Source organism: Mesoplodon mirus (genome assembly GCF_964341445.2).
Source record: "Mesoplodon mirus genome assembly, chromosome: 4".
NCBI lineage: Eukaryota > Metazoa > Chordata > Mammalia > Artiodactyla > Ziphiidae > Mesoplodon > Mesoplodon mirus.
In genome coordinates, this window is record NC_138979.1 from 175,389,916 (window position 1) to 175,409,930 (window position 20,015).

Below are 20,015 nucleotides of genomic sequence, written 5' to 3' on the forward strand. Positions count from 1 at the left end.
GACGCAGGCCCTGCTTCAGGCAGCTGCAGACGTGAGCTTCATAGCGCGTGTGGGCAGGGCTGGCTCTCCCCCTCTCCTGGACTCGGGGGCCGAGGGGACCGAGGAGGCCAAGGTGAGGGAGGCCACCAGCTGCACCCCTGCTGACCTGGCGCTGTGGGCAGGAGGCCCCCAGCCCAGGCCTCTCATCTCCTCCTCCAGGCAGAGAGGGAATGAAGCGCGGTGGGAATCGCCATGTGGCTGCAAATAGTTCTGTGTGGGAAGAGGGAGGAGGGAGCGGCCTGTCTCCCCAGGGACTCGCCTCATTCTGGGCAGGGGAGAAAGAGGGGCGTCCCCGCAGTGCACCCGGGGCCCAGGCACCGTGCTTCATCGAGGCTGTATTAATAGGCCCCACGGCGGTGTGAGGGGAAACGTCACCCCTACGTTGAGACAGGAGCTGGAGGCCCTTCTCCGCTGGAGGTGACGTGACCGGGCAGAGCTGGGATTCCAGCCAGATCTGTGTGACCCACAGCCCAGTGGTCACCAGGAAAGCTTATTGTCCTCAGGGGGCCAGGGGTCAACCAGTAGAAGACGGGGGAGGCAGGGAGGGCCCTGGAGGCTCTGGGTGGCCCAGCTGGAGCTGCTGCTCCAGGCAGACGGGCAGAAGGAACCCCACGACCTGCCTGCCACCCCCCGTAGCTAGCGCCACTCTGGGCCTGAGCATCCAGGAGGAGTCCAGCTGCAGCCTGGCTCCCAGGCCCCTCGCGGTGGCCTCGTGGGGTGGTGGCCCCTTCCTGGCACCGCACACCCGCTACAGCTGCCTGCTGACTCACGTCTCAGCCGGGGCCTGTCCCCAGAGAGGGACAGTGATTCAGGGTCACCTCCTGGCAGGCACAGAGCTGGAATGGGTCCCCCAGGGTATGGCCTTGGCGGGGTGGGATTGGGGGGGGTCTCAGCCTGGCCCCCAAAGACCTTCTGGAGGAGCCCCTGCCTGCCTGAGACATTTGCAGGATGTCCTTTTCCTGGTCCCATCTGGCCGTGGAGTGGGCGGAGGCAGGAGGAAGTGAGCTGACCTCGAGTGGGAGGAAGGCTGGTGGCAGTTCTCAGGGTCAGTCTCCTGGGGACCAGCCATCCGCTCGTGTGTGTGCGGGCGGGGGAAGGGGGCTGGGGTCCTCACAACCCGGCACGGTCTGCCCACTGCCCATCTGCCCCCGGACAGGACTTGAGCACGGTCTCAGGAGCTTGTGGTCCCGTGTGTGGATGCTTCCAGAGCAGGCGGGAGGCAGAGGAACCAGAGGAGGCCTGAGTGGGCTAGTGCCAATTCTACGACTCACTTGGTGCCCCCCAGTTGGACACGGGAGGTAGAGGGGGCGGGGGGAGGGGGAGGGGGCAGGAAGGAGTTAGGCCGAGGTGAAGAAGGAGGCACTGTGCAGCCAGAGGCTCCCTGTGGGAGGCCGGGAGGGCGTGGAAGAGGGAGACGGCAAGGCACCGAGTGGCTGGCCCTGACTCAAAACCCCCTTCTGCTGCCCCCAGGCCTTCAGCCGAGCCTGTCATCTTACCCCGCACCGGCGATGCCGGGGGAGCTGGGGAGGGGCTGCTGGGCTGGGGCCACGGCTGAGGGGGGAGTGAGAGGCTGCCCAGCGTGCCCAGAGCAGACAGGGTGGTGGGCGAAGATCTCCAGAGTATGTGGGGAGGGTGCCTGGCTAAGGGCAGGACTTCCGGGGGGCAGATGGGATGGGGCATCCAAGGATGGTCATGTGACCACAGAGGAGCTCGGAGTGACCATCCAGAGGACTCTGGGGGCTGTTCCTGCGGTCACAGACAAGGACACGCACAGGCCCTCTCTTGGGCCATGAACAGGTAAGGGGTCCAGGGGAAGGAGGCCTTAGTTCCCACCTGGGGAGATCCTGAGCTCACAGCCCCTCCCTGGTCCTGGGAGTGAGCCTGAGACCTGCCCCAGGCCCCAACCTGGCCCTGTCCCCAAAACCCTTCCCCGCTGCTGGTGGTGGGGAGGAGGGCTGGCTCCCTTTAAAGAAGGGCTTCCCCTCTCCCCTCACTTCTTCATCCTCCCCTCCCTGGCCCACCTGCCCTCCCCTTCCCTTCCAACTGGTGGGGGAGCTGGAGCTTTCGTGTTCCAGCCATGACCCTGGGACCCAGTCTCTCTACCTCCTCACCCTCTTTTCCTGAGTTGGCATCATTCTCAGGCAGGCCTTCCCACATGGTGCCAGATGGCCACCCGCATCCCCAGGCTGGCATCCTGTCAGGATGTCAAACCCAGTAGAAAGAGATTTTTTCTAATATTTCCATAACACAAGTCCTAGAGGGGCCTTCCATTGGCCAAGTTTGGGCCACATGTCTAAACCTGAACCAGTCACTAAACTTGGGGGCTGTAGAGTTCTGGACAAAAAGGCTGGGCCCATGTGTTCATCCTTGAGCCATACGGATGGAGACTGGGTTCTCCCAAGGGAGATGGGACACTACGGAGGGGACAGACTGTGGACAGGCAGACAGCAGCCATCACCAGCGCCCCTGCACAGGCTGATGTGCGCAGGACTTTCCAAGGCAAGGTCCTGGCACACAGCCAGCCTGGGAGAGAGTGGCTGGTATGATACCTAGACTATTATCCTTGGGTGGCCCTGGCCTCCTGCCTTCCCAGTCCTGACCTGGGAGGGTCTCTTCCCACAGTGCGGCACAGGACGGCAGGCTGGCCCTGACCCTCCAGCCAGGGCTAGCTGCTGCCCCTCTGAACACCTGTCCTTTCCTGCCAGGGTCTCACGTTGCAAATTCCATGACTTATGATGACCACCCACAGCTCCAGGTGCTGCCTGGCAGGGCCAGTGCTAAGTTGGGATGCCTACCTGCTCTGCCTACAGTGAGCTCTTGCTTTCAGTCTCTCTCCAGACATCAGCTGCCCCCTCACCTGCCTGCCTAGCGAGTCAGGGAGGTTGTGCCTAGCTTAGGGGGAGGGGGATTGAGACTTAGGCTCAATCAGAGCTCAGGCTCGCCACACTTCCCTGGGTCCTGGCAGGGTGGGGTCACCCCACAGCTGCTCAGCCAAGCAGCTCTGGGGGATGAGAGAGGCCTGCTCAAGTTCTCTCTGGTTCTTGACCTTTACTCTTCACTCTGTTGGGCTGAGTCTCTGACTTCACATCTGGCCCCCACACCTCTACATGCCCCCTCCTCACAGTGGCAAGAGGGCTACTGCAGTTCCAGCCTCACCTCTCAGGTTCAAGTCCCTCAGGAGAGTGAGACTCTTTCCTTGCAGCTCCCACTCTCATTGGACCATTTCAGGTCACGTGCTCATTCCCGATTCTCCGTAGAAGTGAATGCTAGATGTTGACTGGCCAGGCCTCAGTCACATGCTCCAATCCCAGGCAACATGGGGGGAGCTGGGAAAGGTGAATTCCCACACTGAAATCAGGGCTGGACCTCCTAGTTCCAAGGGCTGACCTGTCCAGGGCGGCCCCCAGGCGCCAAAAGCTACCCACCCCAGGAAGTGAGTCTTAACTTCTCTCGGGTCTGTGGGCTTTCACGAACACCACAAACCATGGGTCCATTTAAAAATCATTTTATTATTAACTTCATCTTTCCATTTAGCCAAGTGTCTTGTCATGTATAAGGAATGTCGGTAAATATTCCATTTGAAGCTTCTTTGTACATATTTCCATCGATAAATAAACTCTGAATTCACATAAAAAAGTTAAACTTAAATAACTCATATTTCCTTCTCTTGTAACAGGCCTATATTGGTAAAATATAAATATTCTTGGACTCAGGCTTTGTTCTAAGTGAGGGCAGTAATTTATCACATGGTACAATTACTGACAACAAAACCAAGAAATTGTCGGCTGGTGTCCTGGCTTGGACGAGTACTGAGGCGGAAAACAGAAAATTCACATTTGGTTTCTGGGCCAAGGGTAGGGCAGGAGTGGTGATGGTGGGGAGAGAACAGTTTTCTTTATAGCTCTGATAAAAATAATCTGTTCTGCCACTGAATTTTAACTTTGAATATATTCTTCTACATTTGCAGATTAATTCCATGATCATTTTACTTAAAACTTAGATGTCAGCTAACAAAATATGGCACATGATCCATTTTGAACAATGTCAGTAGATTCAGAAACTATCATTGGGCTGGCGAAAACGACAACAGAAATGCACGTAGAGAGCAATGATCGGGGGTTGGTTTGGTTAGTCCACTGTGGTCAATAGCACATTCATCCAGGGCCTTCGTGCGCACACTCGACCCTCAGCGCCCAGGCGGGGCCCCCTTGGCCTGGGCGGCGGTGAGGCTGGGGCGCTGCTCAGAGCACGCGGGGGATGATGGTGAAGGGCACCGCGGGGCTGCTAGCCTCCAGCTCCAAGGCCGTCAGGAAGCACTCAGTGGCCGCCGCGTCGTTGCCCTGAGCTTGCAGGACCTCGCCCAGTCCGTTCCAGACCTCGTGGGCCGTGGAGTTCACCTGCACCGCATCCCGGAGGATCTTCTCGGCCAGACTGTAGCGGCCCAGCTGATGGAGGATCAGGGCCTGCAGAGACAGACAGACCGTCAGAGAGACTACCACTCTGCACTCCTATCTGTCCTTGAGTTTCGGCACGTTCCTTGGAGAGAGGCATGCATCTCCATTGGGCTGGGCACAACATAAGTTCAAGTTCTTCCTGCACTCGGGGCTAAGAGTCAAAAGAATCGCTCGAACCATGAACTGTATGAAGTTACTGATGTGCAGCCATTTTTGAACCATAAAAATGGCGATTTCAAAGGGTTCACCCAGGAACGAACTGTTTGGATCGGCCATGGTCTGTACTGACTCAAGGGCGTCCTGCGTGTAACGGCTGACACTTGCCTGCACAGAAGGGTGTCTGCCAGCTTTTACTTTTTTTAACCTCAAGAAATGTCATTTGTGGCCTTACTACCATAACAATTAGAACAGAGATTTCTAGTTGCTCTCAGGCCCTTACCCTAACCACGCCCCCAATATCACTGTCCCCTGTGCACTCCAGGCTCGGCCCCCACACAGCTGTCATTTTAGTTTTAATCAGGGCGTATGTGTTGGTCCCCAAATATTTTATCATAACCGTGTTTCCAAGTTGTGCATCTCCTCAACTGATGTGTTTGTACCCTTTCATCCAACAGATACACTCTCATTTTACTCAACGTCTCCCTCACAGGGGAGACATTTAGGCTGTACCCAATGAACATCTTTTCAGACATCCCTCTGTGCTCTTTTAGACGAATGGATTTCAAAGCTTTTTTTTTTTTTTTTTTTTTTTTTTTTTGCTGTACGCGGGCCTCTCACTATTGTGGCCTCTCTCATTGTGGAGCACAGGCTCCGGACGCGCAGGCTCAGCGGCCATGGCTCACGGGCCCAGCCGCTCTGCGGCATGTGGGATCTTCCCGGACCGGGGCACGAACCCGTGTCCCCTGCATCGGCAGGCGGACTCTCAACCACTGCACCACCAGGGAAGCCCTCAAAGCGTTTTTTATAGCCCCGGAAATCCTTGGCTAAATGGAACCTTACTGCTCACGCTCACACATTATGGGTATAAACAGACAAAAAGGAACTGCTGGGAGTAGGACAAGGAGGGGTTGGCCCAGAGTCCCCAGTAGGCTCCCCAGAGGCCCTGGACAGACTCAGTGGAACCAGCTGGATAACCATTTGGAGAGTCTTCCTTTAGGACAAATTTCCCCGAAGTGGCGTTACTGGGTCAGAGGATAAGACTCTTTAGGGTTCTCCAAATATTTTGCAAATGATATCCCCGAAGGGTGGCGTCACGTTTTTAGCCATCTACAGAGTTGCAGTGGTCCGTGCCCTGCCCCACCCCGCTATCATTACTCTTTATTTTTACTAATTTTGTAAGTGCAGATTGTCCCCTCCTTGTCAAAACCTGCATTTCTTTCATAACAATTGAGGTTAAATATTCAATATTTCCCATGCCCATTAGAAGACATGCATCTGTTACCGTAACTGTCTAAAGTCTGTTTTTGACTTTTGAGGGTTTTTTTCTTCTGTGAACAGAAGTTTTTAGTTTTTTAAGTTGAACTTGTTGATCTTTGGTTATTTACTGATTGATTGTCACTTCAAAGCTTAGGCAGTTATCCTTTCAAAGAACTGACGTGCCTTGGATTCCATTTGTTGTGATCTGACTTCTCCCCGTAGCTGTCCACCTCCCCCGGCAGATAGGAAACCTCAGTGGGTCTCCTCTACCTAGCTGGACACAAACTAGCTACTCCCCCCTCCCCTCATTCCTGTGAGGCACTGCCTTTGTCACACAGTGAATTACTGCAAGAGATGGGGCTGGGGCTTCTTAAATTTTCCTGTGAGCTACACCACCTTCCTTTCGCAGAAGCACCGTGCCGTTTGGATTTCCTTATTCCACGTAAGGATTGAACAGGTGGGATTAGAGCCTTTCCTCATCGCTCTTTGCTTTCAGTGTATTTATTGACAATCTTGCCCTGTACTAGTCCAGATGAATTTAAAAAACCACCTTGCGGCTTCCCTTTGGGAGTTGAATTGTACTTGCATGAAAGCTCTAAGAGCGTGGAGAAGCCTAACGTCCTTACAGTGTTTTGTCTTCCTGCCCAAGAACGTGGCCTGACTCACTGGTCCTTCAAATCTCAGCCCTGTACTTTCTTTCTGTGGCTCACGTGTGGCACGTGGTTTCCTCAAAGCTGTACTTCACCAGCGGGCAAGGGGAAGACCCAGGCAGTGCAGGGGCATAACGTGCAGCCTGGGCCAGGTGGGCCCACTCCAAAGGGCTCTGGCCTCCAAGATGAGCTCTTAGATGGGGTAGGAGGTGCCCTCAGCAGGCGGTGTCCAGGCCCCGAGGGCTGTCCGGCTGACCTTGCCCCGGGCGTGTGGCCCTGGGGGTGGTGTCTGAGAGCCAGAAAAGCAGCCTGACTTCCCAGAGTCCGCTGCACCTATGAGCAGCTGGCACGGGAGCCGTGAGACCAACCCCGGAGGAGCTTGCGGTCAGAGGGGCCTGGGAGACCCACGGCCCCAGCGCAGAGTGTGACGCCTCAGCTCTGGGAGGGGAGGCAGCTCGGGGAGGCTCCCTGAGTGAGGAGGGAGAGGAGGCCTCAGGCCAACAGAGGCTGCAGACTTCAAGGTCAGGTCCAGCCTCTCTAAGAGGCAAACTGCGTATGTGTCCTTTCTTATTAACACCTAGATACGCTGTAACCATGTCCACCCTGGAGTCCCTGGGTATGAGTAGGTCCTGGACTGGATCTGTGAGAGCTGGGGGCTCCGGGGGTGGGGGGTGGTGGCCAGGGCCAGGCAGGAGGGTGTGCCAAGCTTCGGAACAAAAGAGGTGGCAGAAGCCAGTGCTTGCAATTAGGACTTTACTGGGTTTCTGGAATTTGCTCTCCTCAGACTGCAAGGCCTTCCCGTTCTGCAGTGAGCACTGCTGGGTTTCGGCTGCCTTCCTAGGCTGGTCAGGGCCAGGTTTGCTGGGACTACCGTGAAAGCCCCCTGTTTGCACATGAGGCCACCGCAGGGAAGCACTTCCCGCGTCCACAGGGTTTTCTCCTCATGGCTCCCACCCCAGAGCACCCACTCCCTACCCACCCAGGAGGGGATAAGGCAACAAGGGCGGACATTCAGTGTGGACCCGGGCTTCCTGGCAGGATGAATATTCATAAGAACGGCAGCGAGTGCTCACAGTGTTTATGGCACACCAGGCCCTGCTCCAAGTGCTTCGTTCACCTGGGGACTCCAGAGCAATTTCACACAGGCGTGGCGAGGACACAGAAGCACCTGCGTGCAAGGCCTGCTTTTATTGCTGCGGAGAAAGAGCCCACAGTTGAGGAGCACCTACTATGCGGTGGAAAATAGGCTCACGCACTGGGTCCTCCTACCCCCATTTTGCAGGTGAGTATGCCAGGGTGCCTAGAGGCTCCGGGTCTCTTGCCCTGGCATAAGCTGCTTACTGCAGAGCCGGGCCAGAACCTGTGTCTCCCAACTCTTCGGGCCTCCCTGAAGGCCATTCGGGTGTAGAGTGCACGGTGGGGTGGGGAGTAACCGCATCCCTCTCCCGGGTGGCGCCCCCCCGACTCCGGCCCTCCGCCCTCCGTTAGAGAAAACCTGACAGCTTGACACCTGCACTTCCCAACCTCGAAGGTCAGGTGGAAAGAGCGGGAGGCCAGTTTCCCAGGACGTGAGGGCTGTACTTCCTTTCTTCCAGGGGAGGTTAGCAGCCCCAGCTCATGCTAGAACATTCTGATTTAGCCAACAGAGAAATGAGAGTAGGGAGGAGGGTCTGGGTAGTGGCAGCAAACATTGGCATTTAAAGGTTACAGGAGGAGTCCTGTCGCGTTCCTTCAAGGCCAGACTTTCTCAATGCATCAAATTATTGAACACACGTCTTTTCTGAGCGGCTCTACCAGGCAGGGAGGCACAGATTGCGTGTTTGGCAAATGGTGATGGGGACAAGCCACCTGGTAAGCCAGAAAGAGGCATGCTTGGTTAACTGGCGCAGGTGGAGAATATAACTTAGGTCCCACTGGCTCTGCTGCAGTAGACACAACCTCGTGCTGTTTCCTTTCTGTACCCGGAGTTTTTTCTCTCTATCGGGCACTATGCTAGACACTTGATTGGCTTTGGCTCATCTCCTATTTCCTCCACTTTAGATATAAGGAGACAGGTTCAGAAAGGCCAAGCGTCTTGCCCAAGGTCACAGGGCACATGAGTATGGAGCTTGCAGGCCAGCCCAGGTCTGCCTGAGGCCAAAGCCCCGTTCTCCCCACCTTGGCTTCTCATCCGCTCGCTGCTGCCCCTGTCACTTTAAGAGACAAGCCCAGTGCCCCCCAGGCACTAACCCAGTTACATCTGAGCAACAGTAAACGGGCACCTGCCATGCAGTCTCTCCCTTCCACTTTCTCGGACCACTGATGGCTGGCCCTGTCGCTCCTTCCCACGGTTACAATGGGGAGGTGGCTCCTCTCCAGGGCACAGCTTTTCTCCTGTTTTTCTGCTGTTTGGGAGCATCCTGTATATTCACTCAAGGACCGGAAGGCTCCTTGCCTCCCTTTGGTGGCCCACAGGCCGGCTGTGATCTTGAGGCTTGGGGTGGCTGCAGCTGCCAAAGGACTGGGGCTCCTGTTAGCTGGAAAGCAGACCAATGAGATGTGGAGACCCAGGAGGACCAGGGCCTTGGTCCAGCAAGGCCCGGAGGTCACTGCTCTCAGCAGCAATGACCTGCCCCTACTCTGCTGGAGTGGGGACAAGAAACCCAGTCCTTTTGCTGGGAATTTTGTTTAGAAAGTGGCAGGCTGCTGAGTCTACCCTATCTTGGGGGCTCTAGGGTACACGGCAGCAGCAAGTGCACCCCCCAAAATGCCTGCAGGAACCAGCCACCGGGCTAATGTGACCCGTCGCCCTCAGTGCTGGGCAGCTAAGGGTCTTTGTGATTCTCTAGTGTTCTTGTGGGCTTGGAAATTTCCAGCCCATTCCTGGACTTATATTCCGAATGTACGAACAGGCTACCATTTCCAGATGACCTTGAAGCTTCCTGAGCAATCTGTCTAGTGGAACTAATTCCTAAAGCTGGAGCAGCTCGGGGAGACATCAGACTTGCTAGGGGCTGCCAGCTCAGGCTTGGCCAGGGAATGAAAAATCGGCCTCTCCCCAGTGCCCCAGTGAGCCAAGAGCAGCTCAGAAATCAGTCACACAAGGAGACCAACCAGAACAGGCTCCAGCTGGGGTCTGAGTCACTGTACTGGGCCAGCGTTGCCGGCAGGTTGGCCAGAGGTGGGATGGGACCTGGACGTGCCTGTCTGTCAGGACTGACACACCTCCCAAGCCCCTTTACGTTGTGAGAGGCGCCCCCCTGGCTTTGATGTGCTCTTATGCATTAGGACCCTGCTGTCTTTTTCATTCTTCAGGCCCCCGCTTCCTCTCTTCTGCACAGATCAAAGGCCAAAATGTTCTCACCACCAGCTGGGTCCAACTTTCTCCCGATACAGACCTCTTGGTTCATCCAGGCTGATTTGTCAGCCCAGGTATTTCTGCAGGACACAGCCCCCAGCCCCCTTCCACCTCTCTAGCCTTAGTCAGTCCTGGCCTGGCCCCGGCTGCTGGAGCTCTAGTCCATCTGCTCGAACTGCTGACGATCCCCATTCCCCCCAAAGCCCAGGCTACACTGCCTACCTTAGGCACGGCTCCCCAGAGGCACACGGCTCCCAGCTCCAGCCCTCAGGCTGGCAGGAGACAGAGATTTCGATGACTGACGTATTTCATTACCTTAGTAAGTACCCCCCATATCAAAATCACAAAAACTCACTGAGTGATTGCCCAGACCCCAGCCATGTGCTGGGGACACCGATGTGGGCAGGAAGCAGGCCTGCTTTCAAAGCTGGGGCCTGGGGACAATCCTAACATGACCGAGCTATGTGCCAGGCGCTGGGCTACGCCTTGGCTGGCACGCCAAGGCCCTCACTCACGTCTACACCTTGGGGCCTCAGCAGGCAATGTTGGCTCCTGCCTAAGACGTGGGTAAGTGGCAGAGCTGAGACGTGAACGCTGCAGTCCGTGCTCCTAACACTGGGCCCTCTCCCTTTCTCTTGGAGAGGATGTGCAAACAGGCCTCCGCCTTTGCCAGCCCTGCTGTTTCTGTAGACTCTGGAGGTGGGGAGCTGGCTGGGGCTGGCCTTCTGAGAAGACGGGAACCACTGAGGAGGTAACTCATTAGTCCCTTTCTTCAGACACAAATGGAGACAGCTTCCCAAGCTTGTAATTATTATAATCAGGTGTTTTGTACAAATAAGATCTTGGTGATGCACCAAGTTGCAAATAAGGGATTAAATGAAACTTGTTATTTCAAATGAGACAAAATGGACTTGGCTAGTTTGAGGACAATTAGCATCTTCCTCATTCATGTCTTTCGTGTGTGTGTGAAAATTGCTGCCCAAGGACTAAACACCTTGCCCCACGCTGAGGGCACCCGTGCAGGAGCCCTGTGCAGGCTCCACTGCTGCAGCCCTGGCTCTGCGGAGACCTCTGTCCCCGTTCCCAGGAGACCGATAGCCGGGCTGCAGGACAAAAAGCTCCTTGATTTTAGACATCCCTGCGGTGCTCTGCCCAAGTGCCAAGTCAGCCCTTTGCTGGGCTCAAGGGCGTTGTCTCAGACCCCTGCTTGTCCCCCTAGGTGTACAGGTACAGGGAGATAACATCGCCGCAAGATCCCCACCACAGCATGCCTTGGAGAGGGGGAAGGATTTCCCCGGCACCCGTGAGCCAGGGGCCCCATCCTGGATGGGGGCTAATGACCAGATCTGCAGCCTTTCCCAGGGCCTGGCCTGCACTTGAGCTGCTGGGACCGTTCAAGGCAAGCCAGCTCCTCCGAGCTTTGGACAAGGTTAGTTAAGCCTCCTCCTGGCGGAATTCCCATTGTCAGGACCCCGGGATTGTGATGGCAGCTAAAGGAAAGCCTGTCTCCCCAGCTTGTTACTCTCGGGGACAATGACAGAGCTGCTGAGCTGGCTGCAGTCTGAGCTGCGGCTGTGCTGGCTGGGGGAGGTGTGTCAGGGGGTCAAGACACAGGCTGTGCAGGCCCTGGTCACCGCTGGTGGCTCCAGAATTAGAGGGGCCCACCAGCAGCCGGGGAAAGGTGTGGATCGCTCAGAGACGGCAGAGGGTGGGTCAGGAACACGGGCTTTAGGTTCCCCTGAACTGGTTTGAATCTTAGCTCCACCACTGACTTGGACAACTTCCTCTGGGTCTCAGGTGTTCTGTCTGTATAATGGGGACAAATACTAAAATACAGGAGAGCAGCGAGGCCTACATGAGACAGAGTTTGTAAAGTACTCAGTATAATAGACCTTTGGTGAATGGTCCCCATCATCAATCCTATGATTGTGAGTGTTATGATTCCTCCTAACGATCACGGGGCAGGGAGGGCTTCCAGGATACCCACGGTTAGATGATTCGTCACTGCCATCCCTGATGCCCTCTTGGCTGGCGCACTGTAAGAGCAGGGACCACCTGATTTGACCACCTAGAACAGGCCTGGCACATCTGAGGTTCTAGGTGAATGTTTGTTGAGTGGATGGAAGGATGGAAAAGGGGACGGCGTGGATGCTGTGTGATGGTGGGGAGGGGAGAAGTGGGCATGGCCTCTTCCAGTGCTTCTGACTAATGAGCCCCTCAAAGTTCTGGCCTCAGGTCACCCTTGTCCACACTCCCAAGTCACACCCCGCTCACTCAGAGCCTTCCCCGCCTTCCGGGGACATCAGCATGGTGGCTGAGCGAGGCAGGGGAGCAGCCCCGTGGGAGAAGGTGCCCGGTTCCCGCTGGAGCCCAGGGGCTGCCATGGCCTCCCCTCAGGCTGTTTGCTCACTCACCACAGATCTGACACCGCTCCCCAAGAAAACCCCAGAACCCACCTACAGACTTTCTGGTCCTACACTCTTACAGATGAGGGAACAGAGAGGAAAAGAGCCTTGCTCAAGGCCACGACCCCTGGATGCAGAGCTGGGCTCGACCCCTGAAGGCGCCAGGAGGAGAGGCCTGGTGGCAAGTACCCAGAGTTTTAGTTTCAGAGCCCAGTGCTTTAACACTGCCCTCAACACAGCTGTACATGCACGGCAGAGTCAGGGCCTTCTAGAAGCCTATCAGGCCCCCAAGAGGGAACAGGGACCCCACATGAGCCCCCACCCTTTCCCAGAGGCCATAGGTCGGCTGGTCTGGGAGTCAGCACCAGCTGAAACATCAGCATTGGGTGAGAAAAACCAGCACGCTGCCGTCACCACTTCTCTTCTGGTATTTGCATTTTCCTTCCTGAAGATGCAATCCATCAGAGAGAAGCAGGGTGGTAGCGGTCGTGTTCTCAAAAATATATATTTTTTTAAATCAGAAGACCACAAGGAGACAACCGACTTGGAAAGGCTTTCCTCGGAGCAGCTCTGAATGCCAAGCCTAGGGAGGCCCGCTCTTCTCTGCAAGCATCAAAGGCACTGTTCTGAGCACGAGCATTTTGTGGGTGCAGCGAGGGGGCAGCCCTGAGCCCTGCCCTGCTTTCCAACAACACCTTGAAAAGGAACTGAACTCATACTCGGATGGGGTGGGGTTCCAGCTTCTCCACCTGGATTCCAGCAGCTCTGGGTGAGGCCTGGTCTACACTGGGCTCTGTTTTATGTTTCATTTCTGTTTGCTTTGAGTGCTTAGAAATCGCACTGGCTTGCCAGGGGCCCAAGTGTGTGTATCTTGGCAACTATGGCAGCCATGGAAGCCCCGCCTAACCCGGCCAGGAGTCCCCAAGGAGCCCCATCCTAGGGATCCTGGCTGATGCCGAGGGCGTCTGCAACCCTACCTCCTACAGCCCCTTGCCCGCTGGAGCTCCAGAGCCTTCCATAGGCCGTCAAGAGTGAGTCGAGAATGCCCTGGAGAAGGACCCCTGGGAGTTGGTGTGACTCAGTTTTCCTATCAACAGATCTCAAGTTTTGGGGAGGGGCTGGTTCTTTGCCACTTTACTCAATTTGATCCAGTTTCCCCAAAGGCCAAGCCTAGCCATTCCTGAGGACCGTGTACTCATCTGAGCCAGGACACAGCAGGGCATGTGTACGGCTGCTGCAACCGTCACCTGGGGGTCTCAGGGTCCCACCTAGCTGCCCTGGTCCTCAGGTGGGGACAGAGCATTCATGAGGCCATCTGACCTTCAGAGCAACAAAGGGCCGCTGACGTCCTGTTCTGGGGCCCTGGACTGAGGCTTGTGAAGAGGAGGCACAGTGCTGGCTGAGCGGCTCCTGGGGAAGGGCCAGTACTGGACAGTGACCTTGAGCATGGCTCCTGACCAGGGTTGGTGGGATTGAGAAGCTGGGGGCAGGGGGAGGAGAGTGGGAGCCAGGCCTCCATGGTAGCCAGACTTTGTCCACGTATGCTGGGGCTGGAGACGAACGTTACGAGAAAACCTCCTTGCACCCCTGTGGCCTCCGTCCTCCACATCCCCCCAGCCTCCCTGCTCCAGTGTCAGAACCAAATCACAAGGTGGCTCCTTCCCCTACCCCCCTTCAAGTCAACTAGGCCAAATGCTCCCATGTCCTCAGACAGGCATGGGGGTGCAGCACCCAGAGGGGAGCCTCGGCCCGAGGAACCAGTGGTCTGGGCACTAAGCAGACACCCTGGGAGCCATTCCCTCAGCAGTGTGTGCTGTGAAATGGTGCTGAGTATTCCACAGGGAGGAGGGAAAGACCCCCGGCCCTTCCCCTCCCTCCCCCAGAGGCTGAGCAGACATGGCTGAGAGGCTGCCCACACCTTTGCTCACCAGGATGCCTGGCGGCTGCAGGAGGCTGTGCTCTCATGGGGGCCCCTTTCCAGGTCAAATGTTTTATTTGAAGAAATGTACCTTCTGGGGACCAGGCCTTTCTAGCATTGAACTCAACTCAGAAGGAAACAAAACTCAATTTTTCAAAAACCTCTTGTTTTTCAAAGCCAGCAGCCAACCAGCTATGGAAGCAGAAATCCTCGGGGTTGGCGGTGGGGGGAGGGGTGCGGCAGCGGTGGGGTGGGTTGGGCCTCTGCTCTATGACACAGAAGTCTCTGCTGCAGTCTGCGATAGGCAGCCTCCCACTCTTGCTTGCACCCTCCAGTGACGGGGAGCTCACTACTTCTCCAGGCCGCCCACACCGTTGGTGGGCAGTCTGAACTGTCGGTTAAAAATGTATAGCCCTAATTAGGCTTTATATCTAATTCCTACTCTTTGAGGTTTGCTGAGTCCTCTGGAGTCATGCAGAAAAGTTCCCTCCCCTCCCTTTCTGCCCTATAGCCTTTCAGGCTCTGAAGAAAGCTTCCAGCATTCTCTCTCTCTCTCTCTCTCTCTCTCTCTCTCTCTCTCTCTCTCACACACACACACACACACACACACACAAACACTCCAGGGCTTTAGAGGAATGGTAAGCTCAGACCTCCCACCCTCCTGCCCCCATCTCACTGGACTCTAGTGCTGAGTGCAGTGCCCAAAGGAGACCTCACTGTGGGCTCAGAAGAAGGAGCCGTTAAGCCCCAGAAAACCGCGAGTGTGGCTTTTCCTTTATTTTTAAGCGTCTGACTGGCAGAATCTTTCAAAGCTGCTTTCTTCCAGGATGGTGTGGAATGTTCTGAAGGAGCTCATTCTACGATTAGCAGAGCAATGGGCCGTCAGGCAGCAGACACCAGCGGTGAGGAGGGGGCAGGTCTGGCCCGAGCCAGAGTGCCCGTCCAGCCCCCAGTGGATGTCACACAGACTCAGGGCCCTTGGCCCCAAATTTCCTCTGGCCTAATTTCTTTGAAACTGGGTAGTCCGGCGTCAGTGCTGAAATATCCACAGATCGTGGTGGCTTCTAGGGGACAGTCCCTCAGGGAGGAACCACAGCTGGCCTGCCAGCAGCTTCCAAGCACCGAAGACCCACAGCCTGTCGCGCCTGCAGCAGGCGTCGGGAGGGCGCTCAGGCGTGTGCAGAAGGGCACGTGAGCGCCCCCAAAGGCGGGAAAGGGGGCCATGGGTGGGCACTCACGTTGTCAGGGCCACAGAGTGAGCTGAGGAACAGCATCCCAGTTCCCAGGTTCCCAGGACAGGGCTCGCTCACTTTGCTACAACCAAAGCTGTTTTTAGCTCTTCTCTGCCTTCCACAAACTTCTTTTGAGTACTGCAGATGACCTAACACCGCGGTGTCGGGAGCCGTGTGGCACGCAGAGTGCTCAGAGGCCCAGGCCGACACCCTGGCCACGTTCCCTGCTCTCTCTGACCTGGAGGGGTTGGTTTGCTGGGGGTCCTGCCCCAGACTAAGAGCCCCCTGAGCAGGGCAGGGCTGTCACTCAACGTGTGGACACATCAAGAACAGAGCCAGGCTCTTGGAAGGAGGATAAGGGGGAACATTCCAGAAGAGAAAACATGATGCTCTCCCCCTTTGTAAAAAATGAATGAGAAGCTCATAGTTGGGGTGACCGCTCATGGCCACACAGCAGTGAAGCACTGTCACCCCAGATCGGATCCGATGCCTCCACCTCTAAAAGCTTCCTGTAAACTGGTACCTGGCCCTGCGTGTCTAGTTCTTCCTGGAGGACAGTGGCTCTCCCTGAATGGTCTGGGGTAGGCAGGCTCCTATCTGGGGGAGCCACACCGGGGAGGGGCCTTAGAGGTGACCGAGAAATGAGGAAATGGCCCTGGGAGTTGGGTCCCAGAACCCAGGTTTCCCAAGGACCAGCTCAGGGCTCTTTGCCCCACGTCAGGTTACCAGGATCTCTAGAGAGGGCACCGGGCATACAGGGGGCTTAGACGCATGCCAAGAGCCTTCTCTGGGTGGACTGGCTCTGACCGCACAGCTCGTGGCTGGTTTGTCCAGGGAGCAATCCTCCTTGGGGGAGAAGTTCTGGGGACGTGACATCCCCGCCCAGCTCTGTCAGCCTGCCTGGGCAGCGCAGGCCCTTCCTGCATGTGGTGGCTTCCAGACCATGGGCTCTACAGACCCGGGTGACCACCGGAGCGCCTGGCCTGAGAGGGGCTGACAGCATTGCCCGCATCTGTGTGACGTGAAGAGCACCCACCCTACCCGGCACGCTACTCACACGGCACGCCCGTTCCGTCTGGGACGGGGGCAGCCCGCCTCCCTTCCCTGCGACGTAACCTCAGCAGCATCCCTCCCGCTGGCTGTGCTAATCTTATAACCACCCCCTACCTGTGATCTCTGCTGGAAGATGAGCTCAGACTCCAGATTAGAGATGGGGTGTCCTGTGCCCCCGGCAGTCTCCCCTGGCCCCGACTGCAACCTGGCTGTCTAGAACTCAGAGCCCCTTTACTTGACCTTCAGAGTTCATGGTGTGGTGATTTTGCTGGTCAGGAAAAAAAAAAGGGAGAGCTGACCTCAGTAACAGAAGGATGACGTCACCTCAACATCAGGATGTCTCAGCATCTCTCTGACTTGAGCACTGGAAGGACCAAGGAGGCGTCGGCTTCCTTCCTCCCTGAAAACTAGCCCAAAGGCAGGCTGGGAGCTGCTCTCTCCTTACCCCAAGTGCTGCCCCGACCCCTAGCCCTGGGGGTGGAATTACTTTTATCTGTGTCCCGAGGCCTGGGTGTCCCACACTGCGGCAGGCAGGACCCTCGGAGACCAGGCCGGGAGGGTGACAGGGAGTCCTGTGCCCGGGCAGGTGAGCTCCACACCGGCCGCAGCCTGAGGCAAGGCACTCATAAATTCAATGAGCTCGTGCTCATTGATGCTTTCTGGAGAAAGCATCTCCAGAGCTCTGCGTGGCGCACTGACCTAATCGAAGAAATGTCAGATCAAGCCAGCCCCATGCAGCATCAAGGGACACCCGTGAGAAGGAATCTCGGGGTTACCTCTGCACTTCAGGCTGGGCGGGGGCCCTGGCGAGGGGCGAAGCGGGGAGCCTTGGTGTCCCCAGAAAGATGTGGAGATCCTGGGCATCCTCCTTACTATGAAGCCTGGGACAGTTCTTGGTAACATTCCAGATAAATCTCTAGCCTCGCCTCCCTCAATCTGCCATTTAAATCACGTGCTTTGTTGTTGCAACTCAGTCTCAGCGTGAACGGGAATGTTAGCTGCCAGCTCTGAGGAGAGAGAAAGCCACAGCTTGGCCTCAGGGCTGTGGGACCTGCCATGCCCCAGCCAATGTTTTCTGTGGGTGCTAACACGGCTCCCCGTGCCCATACTTTTCCATTGGTAATGGGCAAGAGACTCCTGGCTGACTTATTTAAACGTCTCCCTGGTTGACTTATTTGTAAGTAATAAATAAGGGGGATATCCACCTTCCCCAGCAAGAAGTCAGGCAGGAAGAACAGCAAGGGGTGGCCTGGGAGTCAGCATTTCCCCACGGTCTGAGTTACCCACACAGTGGAAAGTTTGGTGCTAGTCACCCCCGGAGGCCGAGGCCCAGCCTCCCACCCTCAGGGGAGGCTGCTGCTACTCCGGGTGTGTTTGGGAAGATGGCGTTCCTCTCGAGGCCTGTGCAGCCTGGCCAGAGAGTAAACCAGGTCCTGCTTCGGGCCCAGCCTCCCCGTGGGGTCCCAGGGCTTCCACAGGTGAGAACAGCAGCCCAGGCAGTCACCTGGCTCTTCCAGAAGCTGGTGGGGATGGGGATGGGGAGGGAGACAGGACCCCAGAGCCCTGGTGTGGGGAGTGGAGGTTCTCCACGGTCAGAAAGACAATTCACAGGCCACCACCTCGTTGCTGAGCTGACGAGCTTCCTGGGAGAAGCCAAGGGTGGGAGGGTCCTAGAAACTCCAGCCCCACTCCTGAGGTCCCAGGCTGAGATCCCTTCCCAACGACCCTGGCACACCCTCATCAGGTCTCTGTCCCAACCTGTCCTCAGATGGGGGGATGGGGTGGGGGAGGGTCACACCTTTGACTGGGGTGTCACTGTACGTGAGTCTGAACATTTACCACCAAACAATGAAAGCAAAAGCCGGTCGTGTTATTTCCAGCAAGAAGTCCTGGCCTTCCCTGGGCCGGCAGCTGGGGCCGGGAGACGGCACGCTGGTGGAGGGCACGCCCTCTCAGGCCAGCTCTGTGGTCCACCGCCAGCTGTCCAACTTAGGCAAAACCTTCTCTCTAGCCTCTTTCCCAACCTAGAAAATTTTCATCTCCAGATGAAAACACTAGGGTTTGGTAGAATTTCCCACCTAACAGGTATTTTTGGAGCACCTACGACACACCTGGTGCCTACCTATTCTTTCAGGGCTTAAAGTTTAATTGGAGAAACAAGCAGAAAACACTACAGGGCAGCCTCTTTCCTGCTGTCTGCAGGGGAACCGACCACAGCGTGAAAGGAAGGGGCGAGGGGCAGCGGCCGGCGCGGCTGGGAGGGCTTCCCGGGGGAGGAGAGGCCCAGAGCAGGGCTGCCGTCCAGCAGCGAAACTGGACACAAACAGGAGAGCGGCCCCGGCGGCACGTTCCCTACCGCGGCGCAATAGCCCAGGCGGAAGAGAGGGGAGCGGGCTCTGCTCTGATTCTGTGCGGGACCCTGGGGACGCTGGGGACCTGTGTGCCCTGGAACCCCGTGGGCGCTCGGTAAATGCTGCTTGACTGAAAGGCAGTTCCGGTCCCTGGCACATGCTCGGTGTACTACAGGCACTCAATAGATGGCTGTGTATGGGTGTCATCTCCCTGCTCAGTCACCCACTCCAGTCTAGGCAGTGCCCACCCTAAGAAGGGCTGGCACCCTCCATGTCACCTGGGGCAGGGGAGCGGAGGGGAGGGCTTCCAGGCCCCAGCCCTGCAGGCCCCTTGGGGATATCATGGAGAACATCAGCTACACGACAGCCACCAGGACGCCTCAAGGCCAAGAGCTCCCGTGACCGGGCTTCCAGCAGGTCCTTCCGGGGGCTGCCCACCCGAGGCCCACCCGCTGGAGCGGGACAGTGCTCCCCACCTGCCCCGCCGGGACGTGAGCGCGGTGATTTACTCTCCGCTGAAGAGGATGCGGTCATTTTGGCAAGCGCCTCCCCCACCCCCGCCAGGGTTTGGCATGAACAATTTTTCCATTTTTACACAGGAACAAACGGAAATGATAAGACAGTTTCTGATGACGGGAGGACAGGAATTGATAAGCCTCGGAAAAAACGTTTTCCACAAATAACAGGAGGACTCACCCCACGGAGTCCGGGCAGGAAGGTAGGTGTGGGCTCCGGGACCCGGCCTGGAGGCCAGAGCCCGGGGAAGCTACGCTGCAGCGAGGAAAAGAAAGACAGGCAGTTTGCTCGGACATGGGGACTTGCACGCCTGGACTTTTGTTATAAACGTTCTCCCCAGGGCCCTCAGGCCTCGTCCTGGGACACGCGGGGAGCAGCTGCCACCGGGAACCATGTGGCTGCTGGGGAAATGGAACAACCTGGCCCGCTCTCTCTGTTCCCACAGAGCTGAGCTCTTACCACTGACCACTTCAACACAGAGTAAACAGCATCAATATTAGGGCCATTTCCTCAAAACTCCCCCATCAGCCCCCATGGGAAGGGTGCAGTGATGTGGTGGCTCCCCTGAACAGAGGCCCTCGGGGCTGGGCCTCGGTGCCCAGGGCTGTGAAGGCTTCTCCAGGCCACGTGCCTGTGCAGGGAGC

The 20,015-nt window shown here is 56.8% G+C and overlaps 1 protein-coding gene across 4 annotated transcripts in view; it reads right to left on the reverse strand.

Moving 5' to 3' along the window:
* Positions 1 to 3,519: 3,519 nt before the first annotated feature.
* Positions 3,520 to 20,015, reverse strand: part of TTC7B (tetratricopeptide repeat domain 7B) — a 239,873-nt gene continuing 223,377 nt past the window's right edge. For 2 of the 4 annotated variants that reach the window (XM_082617197.1, XM_082617195.1), the window contains one exon: positions 3,521 to 4,502. In XM_082617197.1, coding sequence (XP_082473323.1) covers positions 4,281 to 4,502 — 222 coding nt within the window. In that variant the 3' untranslated portion in view covers positions 3,521 to 4,280. Of the gene's footprint in view, positions 4,503 to 20,015 lie in introns of all 4 variants that reach the window. The other 2 variants (XM_082617199.1, XM_082617196.1) reach the window with 2 other exon arrangements.